Genomic DNA, 8,457 nt, shown 5'->3' with positions numbered 1-8,457 from the left:
TAAGGGTTTCAAACATCTTCAAGAAGAGTCAAAACCAATTAATGAAATTTACTCAAATTCTTGTGAACAAATATTACTGAGCTATAAATCTGGAGATTGGAGAACATTTTTTAAAGTATGATGATCACGTATATAATAACAAAAAAATGGTTCATAAGCAAAGATTTATTTTTCAGTTATGGAATTTGTTGATACCAGAGGATGTGAAACAAACGAGAGCATGTAAAATTCTGACATTGAATCTGCATGTATATTTTACTATGATACCCAAACGTACCTTATTCTTACATTGGTATAAAGAAAGAGGTAAATGCAATGTAACAATGTGTTGAAAATTAATTCTCTATTGCAGTATAGTAACTCCATAATAATACTTATTACAATTATCCAGATAAAACACAGCTGGAGGATTCTGTCACCTCTATGATGTTTTCAAATCAACAAAATTCTGAGAACGAAGAGGTAATTTTAATAAGTCATAATATATTTATTTTAGTTATTAGAAATAATTATTTTATTTTCATTCGCAAATTTTTTTTTGTTGAAGGAACTTCAAATGTGATGATACATTATTGTGACATACTTAAAAAATTAGTTTTTGTAAATTTATTTTTTTTATTTGAATTCTGATGTAAATGTATATATTTTTATTGATTCTAAAATTAATGGCTAAAACTATAATGGACTTCCAATTAATTTGATATTAATAACATGTAGCATCTCACAATGGAAATAGAAAAGAATATGAATGATAGCATGGAAGAATTACGTATATTTTTAAATACCACTGGTAAAGAATTGGAAAATGATACACAACTAAGACCCTTTTTTGCATTACCTTTTATCGAAGATCCGTATGCAGAACCATCTCTTTCTAGAGTATTTGAAAAAAGTTGGATAGATGAACTAACAGAAAACTTATATACATTTCTTAATACATATAGGAAACAGGTATACAAAATATATAAATCTCCAGAAAATGCATACACAAAATACTTTACAAAGTGTATAAACTTTTAAGAATTCCACCAGTACAAGAGATAATGATCTAGACTTAAATCAGATTTCTTCAAATCATGAATCTTTGTCAGAAGAATCAAGAAAAGATAGTATGAAGAAGACGCTTGAAAACATTAATGTCCCAATCATACCAAATGATAGAAACATACCACTTATTTTAGAAGATGATAATGATGATGTGGAATATGTTTGGTATAATGATATAAAATATAGTCAAAGATCAAAGTAAGACATCATTGTAATATTTTTTTCGTACAATACTTGGTTAATTTAATAACGTATTTACTTTTTTATAGAAGCATACAAACTGTATCTATGAATTCTACAAATGAAGGAAAATCTGCACATCTTACAAAAAATGATAAAAAGTTAATGGAATGTAGTCAAGAATTATCAGTAACAAAGTCTCATTTATGCAGTGTTCATTCCAATTATGAAAAATTAAAAGTGAGATTCCATAAGTTGCATACTGACTACCATAAATTAATGAGTATTGCAAGAATACTAACAACTGCATTAGAAAATTCAGCAAGGGGTCACATTGTTGATTTTCAAGCTATGTTAGAGTCTTGTATCAAAACGTTTCCTGATTTATTTAATCAAAATATAAAGGATAGCTCCAATGTAAGTAATCATACAAATACTGTTGTATTAAGATGTATGTGTAAGCACATTACATTATTCATTGTACATGAATAGACTTCTTCTGAACTACAATTGGACAAACTTCGTTCTGACATGAAAGTTATTGAACACTCTATGCCGAATGTTACACCTGTACCTCCAAAATTATTGAACTTCAGAAAGATTAAATTACATCTTATTAATGGCAATATAAAGACAAAATTATTCCTTTTACAAGCATTACGAAGGGTAAACAGTAACTCTTTTAACTGTTAATGTTCAAACTGCCAAAGTTTTAACATAAAAGTATACTACATTTTTAGAAAATAACATTTGGCCAACCCGGAGAAAGAGATGAAGCAGTACACGAGTATATAAGTAGAGATTTGTTAGGACTTCATGGACAAATCGCTAGTTATAAGGGCAAATCTATCCTACCATATTTATTAACTCCAGAAGATATTATTATGCCACATCCTTTACAACAATCAACCACAAGATTATTAAATACTTTGGCTTCATTCAGATGTGGACGAGATTACTTATCATTTGATTCTACTGTTGTTGACATGGTATTCAATACATATTAGATGTTTACTATTTGTTACTACGTTTTCTTTATGATCAAATATAATTCAGAATCTAATAAACCAAATTATAGGTATTCAAGTGTCTGAATAGCATCTCTGATAATGATGTTGATACACTTACTTGCAATATGATGATTGCAATGCTACAAAAATTATCTGTACGTAGACAGCAAAGAATATACATGATAGAAAATGGACTAGTGGAGTGGTTAATTCATCACTTGCATAATCAGTGTCGTATTATAGACTCGTATCGATTAGAATATGCTACAGCACTTTTAATGAATTTATCATTGCATCAAACAGCTCAGCTAAGAGCATCTGCAATAGCATCTTTACTTGTTTCTACATTGATCACTTTGCTTTTAATGGATCACACATCGGTAGGTACATAATACTAGAGTAAGGTTGATATAAATAATTGCAATTCCAATTTTAAATATAATTGATGGTAGACAACGCCATATATCAATGGAGCACTGAATAATTTCTTATTAAATCACACGATTAATGAGGAGGCAAAGAAGATGAATTTGTCATCTGTAATAGAACAGTATACTAAACATAAAACTGGAGAAACAAGGTAAAATTTTATAAATGTATCAGAAAATTTGTATTATTCACAAATTTTAAATACTATTTAAAAAATGATAGGAAATATCTGGATTATACTTTACAAATACACAAAGGCGAGATTAACACCAAAAGAAATATGGAAGAAATGATAGACAATGATAATGTAAGTAATTGTTAACTATTAGTCGAACATAATGTTATTCAATGGTAATACTCTTGCAGGAAGAATTCGATGTGTTAGAATACCAATTAGAAGAAAATGATCCAGTAAAAAATAATTATGGAGAATTATGTGGAGAATCGTTACTTGCAGCGAGTTATACTATTTCGTCGAAGATATCTCAAGAAAAGGAAATCAATTTAGACATATCAGCACAGAAACAATGTCAAACAAATACAGTGGATTCTCCTACACAAGATAATGACGAACAAGTGAAACATTCATACCAACGTGAATCAATATCGCATAGGAAACATTTATTAAGGTATAATTATATTTATATTATAAATAAAATAGTCTAAATCATGTATATGATCTAAATATGCATGACTATGCTTTTACATGGTATGCGTTCCGTGTCTAATGAAAAGGTATTATCTTTCAAAAAATATGGTAAACAGGAAGCATGAGGTAAAGAACAAAAATAATATAACAACAGCACAAGAGTCCATAAAAGGGATTGATTCATGTACCTCTTTGAACCTTTCCAAAAAACATTGCAAAAATTCTATACCTAATGCTCAAATAAAATTGCAACAATTTGCTATAAATATGCTAAAGAATAGACAAAGTAAAGGCAGAGGATCAGAAATTTATAATGAAAGTGCTGTGTACTTGTATGAAAATCAATCTTCCAAGTTTGTTTCCTTTCCCAAAAATAATACTATGCATACTTTAATATTTAGTAATAACAGTATTGAACGTAATAACATAAATAAACATTTTTTTATAGAGACAGTAGTAAAACTACTATAGCTTCTTCAATGATACTGGGAATTGAAAGTGAAGCTGAATCAACAGGTAAATATATCTTATAATCGATAATGTGCTAAATAATTTCTAACTATTTGAATCCTTTTAATATGTAATATGTATCGATAGTAAAAGTCATGGGTGAGCTAAGTTGCAAGCATTCTGCAGTGAAAGCTCTGCAACTTTCTCTTGATTGTGTGTTTGGTCATGATCTTGGGAAAACTGGAATAAGTAAATGAAAGTGATGATACATCAAGCGACATATACTTTATATACTTTCTGATAGAATTTAATAAATTTCTTGAATGTCATCGCTTTCTTAATAATTAGAAAGTTATTACTAATTTGTTGAATTATTATTTTTTCCAGTAATGGAGAAACTTAGCAGTATAGCATCACTGTGAGTCAAAATCTTAGTACTAACACAATGCACTATGTGATTTCAAATTTTTCGCACATTGCTACATGATCACATATTCTTGCTTTGGGATTTAAATCTATTTTTTATAGTATGAATTCTTAAATTATTTATATATTTGTATTTTTCTATTATAACGTGTAGATTTTTTTTCAAAATAAACATATTTTTACAGGAATATCAATAATGACAATCAAGCCGTGAGAGATGATATTTTATGGATACAAGAAACGGACATTGATAAAGAAGACGCATTTCTACCTAAACCAAAGCTTCCACGAACTCCACCGTAATCGAAAATAATTTTTTTATTGCAATTTTGAAAAGTTATAAATACGTAAAGTACTATAATAGTCATACATTTTTTTAAATAATTTTATTTTAAATTATACATATAAAATGACGCTTTTCATTGATTTTAAATATTTATACAATAAATATGTACAAAACATAACATGTCTGTCATTCCGTTCATATTAAGAATGTTAAAAGAAACTGGAATATATACTACTATGTCCAGGAACGTATCCACTACTGCTTCGGTATCTTCTAAGCATAGGACCATCTGCATAACTGTTAGCACTGCTATGCAGACTCGACATCGAAGGGTAACCAATTGGAGGACTGTTTGAATAGTTCATTATATTTAGTTTACTTTTGTAACTCGCTGGAATTTTATTCGTATAAGATGGTCCACCAACATAAGCCTGGCTGCTGTAACTACTTGGTCTGCTGTCTTTAAGTCCTGCTATTTTTCCACCTTTTCCATAAGCGCCGATCAAATAATCGGTATCTTGGTCCTTTGAAAGATAATTTAAACCAGTACTCGGAGTATAATCAGCCGAGTATTTATTACTTTTACTATATTTTCCAGGACTATAGAGACCAGAGCTTCCTCGCAAATTGCTCAAATGACTACTCGCGGAGTTCGTCAAATATATGGGAGATCCATAATCACGACCCATGCTTCCATGACTTCCTCGCATGTAACGTGTGTCAGAATGAGGCGAGAACATATCGTTCACGTATTTGTTACTGCTCCCACTTCCAAAAATACTTTCCTTATGTTTTCCAAAAGAGTAATCATTAGCGGAGCCACTAAACACTGACGGTTCTCTGTTATAAGCTTGGTCGCCTTCAATGTACCCTCCAGATAAATGACCTTTGAAAGCGTCTCCAGAAAATTCTCTAAATGAAGAACTTTCAGGAACTATGTCAGAGAAACTTCCTACGCTAGAAGCTCCAGGTAAGCTATCCGAATATTTTGTAAACATAGAATTCTTATGTTTATTGCTGGAGAATTGACTGAAATCAGAACCTGCTTGGTCTGTGCTTTGAGTATATCCTTCAAAACTAGTATCTCCATTATTGCTATTCATGTAGCTCTCAAAGGAAGATTGCGCAGGATCGTTCATAAAATAAGGACTCGTACCAAAATTGTCACGTACACCACCAGAATATGCTTGGAAAGTACTATGGTGAGAACTTGGAGAGAATCCATTAAAAGAATTCTGACTGTGACTGTCTTTGCCTGACAGGTATGACCCACTGATGACATTATTATTGAATTCGTAGCCATTGTTATCTCCAGTCATCGAGTATCCTGCTTTAGATGCAATACAATTATTATGCTATGTATGCACTAAAAAAGTTTTATTTGCAATATAAATTTTTTTTAGAAAATGTTTATGAAGATAATATAAACGTTCTGAAAAGCGCGCGCAAAATCTTTGCTATTTCCAGCGGAAATATTGCAATTAACTATACTAAAACGTATTTACTAAAATTGATGAACTGTAATCAAATAATTTTATTCATGAATCGCTACAAAAAAGGAAATATTACAAATTAATTTGCATAAAAAATGATAATACATACTGTTTACCGGTGGTTCTGCATGCGTTAGCAAAATGCATCCAAGAACTACCGCACTCTAAAAGTAGAATAAATTCACCATAAATTAATAATCACACCGCAGTAAATAGTATTTATAATGGCTTATTATTCGCTTATTCAATAAAAACAAATATGTAAAACTTCTCCAAGAAATAGTTATCAAAGGATATCGAACACCCTGAATAGATAATATGAAATAAAAATAGATTACATCATAGAAAATATAATTATTTTAATTTCACTCAATATTTTATCTTAAACAATAATTAAACGATAATATAATTTTCCGTTAATACTCACGAGTGGAATTATTTTCGTCATGACTAACGTTTAAAATGAACACTGTTAGATGAAAATCGTGGAGCAGTTGTTCCTCCACTAAATTGAAACTACACACATACTGGCGCGGAAATCTGTTCTTTACCGTTTTATACTCCTAGGAATCCCTCCTCGCTCACAAAAAGGTAAAAGCGATCTTGATGCGCACATACTGATAGGACATTGGTTGGTACTCGACCATACAGAGCAGGGAGAAAGAGTCAACCTGATTTAACTCTTCACTTTTACGGGGAAAGCAATGGGTCAGTCGTGTGTCCGACAACTATTCAGTGAACTACGGAGAGCATGACCTACCTAGCGTAATTAGACTTTTTAATACGTACAGAAAAGTATCCCTTTCACAGAATTTTACCCACTGATTGGGTTCGTTAATCTCCGACTTACTCTCAACACAAACAGTGCATGTCACGTTATAAGAAATACAATCTTAACCACTGAGATTTCCCTGTCTATAAAAATCATTTAATGTTCTATAAACGTATTAATCATTTAATACATTGGTCAATTTAATGTTTCGGTTAATAGTTTTCTAATCATAAATAGCTAACAAATCATCTCTTTCGCGTTCACTTTCAAACTTTTCATCTTCACTTTTAGTTCGATTGAGAAATCCTAGTGCACCATGTAGGCTTTCGCAAAAATCTTGACCCGATTTCTATGCACTATCATTGCCAGGGCTAACAGATATTTGTCACGGTAGGTGGTTAACTTTCCTTCTTTGGTACGGAACGCAACGAGATATATTACATGTACCTTAACTTAACTGATTTTCAATTGCAGGAAAAATATAACACGAGATACCATAGAGTAGAAGATATAAGCAAATTTTGGACGAAATGAAATTCAATAATTCTTATTCTTATGGAGTTAAATAATCTTCGTTACACCACGTAACACTAACGACATTAAAATATTCGTCACTTCTACGCGATTTTATTAAATAATAAGACGATACGATCTTTAAGATCATCCCGTATAAAATTTAACGTGATTCTGTTTCGCGATGTCCTCATAGAAAACGCTTGAAAAAGTCTCTCTTAAATCTCGAAATTCGTAAACATAGGAAGAAGCACGCTTTGCTCGGTTTACATCCCGTATAAAATGCGCGAGTTACTTGAATACAAATCGCCTTTCGTTCGAAGGAAAGTTTCGTCGGGGTTTCCTCAAAAACGTAGCAAACTGACGAATGATTATGGCTTAGCCCCATTTTACCGAATGTCTGCAGAAATTCCCATGCGGAGACAAGAGGAACGTATGTTCGTGCACTACGCTGAAACATGAAAACCGGAATGACATTGCGCGCATCATGCACCCTTGTCATTATCTTTCGCAATGCTTTCTACTTTCCGTGCACGCACATTCGATATAGCTGTATTCATTAAAACGTACAACAACCATGTTGTAGTCGAGTGAATTACAATGCGTTAATGACAATGACCTAGGACACTCGGTGCACGCCTCTTAGTCTAGCAGGCCTACTCTTTTTCCCTTTCCATTGGAGTTTTGCGCATTTATCAGAGCTGGTGGCACTTATACGTTTTTATCTGTATTTGACGATAAGTCAACAGAAATACATTTCATTTTTTAACAATGATGCATAATGAAGAAGAACGTTAGATCTTATCAAATTGAATCAAGTGTACAAGAATGAATAGTCCTGTATAAAAGTGTACCTACATGCCTGTGAGTTCTATTCATCGAAAAAAACTATGTATTTATAGATAGATGGTGAGATATAGCGATTCCAATGAAACAGCAGAGTATCGGTCCTCATATTTCTAATAAGGGGCGATGCGATGATGATCAGCCCGAGAACCAAGAACAAACTAACGTATTTTTTTATTTCTGTTAATTCGAAACCTCAGAGAGATGGCAAAGGGTGCAAATAAGTCCTTAATCCTACAAAATTCATTATTCAATAGTTCATTATCATCAATACAGCATTGTTAATTATTAAGACACACGGCTGACAATTAATGAACGACAATTTTGTCGATTCTAAAGGCCTGTTACAAACTGAA

General features: G+C 31.6%; 2 protein-coding genes across 2 annotated transcripts in view; one reads left to right on the top strand and one right to left on the bottom strand.

The window, feature by feature from the left end:
* The window catches only part of LOC143177425 (lisH domain-containing protein ARMC9), a 5,041-nt gene extending 374 nt beyond the window's left edge, over positions 1-4,667 (top strand). The window contains exons 2-17 of the mRNA XM_076375316.1: positions 1-115; positions 177-306; positions 392-462; positions 718-951; positions 1,022-1,245; positions 1,317-1,644; positions 1,720-1,893; positions 1,968-2,216; positions 2,306-2,617; positions 2,690-2,817; positions 2,889-2,973; positions 3,033-3,295; positions 3,432-3,668; positions 3,764-3,831; positions 4,153-4,183; positions 4,377-4,667. The exon at positions 1-115 is cut by the window's left edge and continues 59 nt beyond it. Of these exons, the coding sequence (XP_076231431.1) occupies positions 1-115; positions 177-306; positions 392-462; positions 718-951; positions 1,022-1,245; positions 1,317-1,644; positions 1,720-1,893; positions 1,968-2,216; positions 2,306-2,617; positions 2,690-2,817; positions 2,889-2,973; positions 3,033-3,295; positions 3,432-3,668; positions 3,764-3,831; positions 4,153-4,183; positions 4,377-4,494 (2,767 nt within the window). The 3' untranslated portion in view covers positions 4,495-4,667. The remainder of the gene's footprint in view (positions 116-176; positions 307-391; positions 463-717; positions 952-1,021; positions 1,246-1,316; positions 1,645-1,719; positions 1,894-1,967; positions 2,217-2,305; positions 2,618-2,689; positions 2,818-2,888; positions 2,974-3,032; positions 3,296-3,431; positions 3,669-3,763; positions 3,832-4,152; positions 4,184-4,376) is intronic.
* A 19-nt stretch (positions 4,668-4,686) lies between these two features.
* LOC143177276 (uncharacterized) lies at positions 4,687-6,418 on the bottom strand. Its single transcript, XM_076375140.1, has 3 exons — positions 6,398-6,418; positions 6,080-6,134; positions 4,687-5,804 (listed from the first exon to the last, which is right to left on the bottom strand). Exons 1-3 carry the CDS (start codon positions 6,416-6,418, stop codon positions 4,687-4,689), a joined length of 1,194 nt encoding a protein of 397 aa, XP_076231255.1.
* Positions 6,419-8,457: the final 2,039 nt, after the last annotated feature.

The sequence above is a fragment of the Calliopsis andreniformis genome, chromosome 3 (genome assembly GCF_051401765.1).
Source record: "Calliopsis andreniformis isolate RMS-2024a chromosome 3, iyCalAndr_principal, whole genome shotgun sequence".
Taxonomy (NCBI): Eukaryota; Metazoa; Arthropoda; class Insecta; order Hymenoptera; family Andrenidae; genus Calliopsis; species Calliopsis andreniformis.
This window is presented reverse-complemented; position numbering and strand designations above follow the sequence as displayed.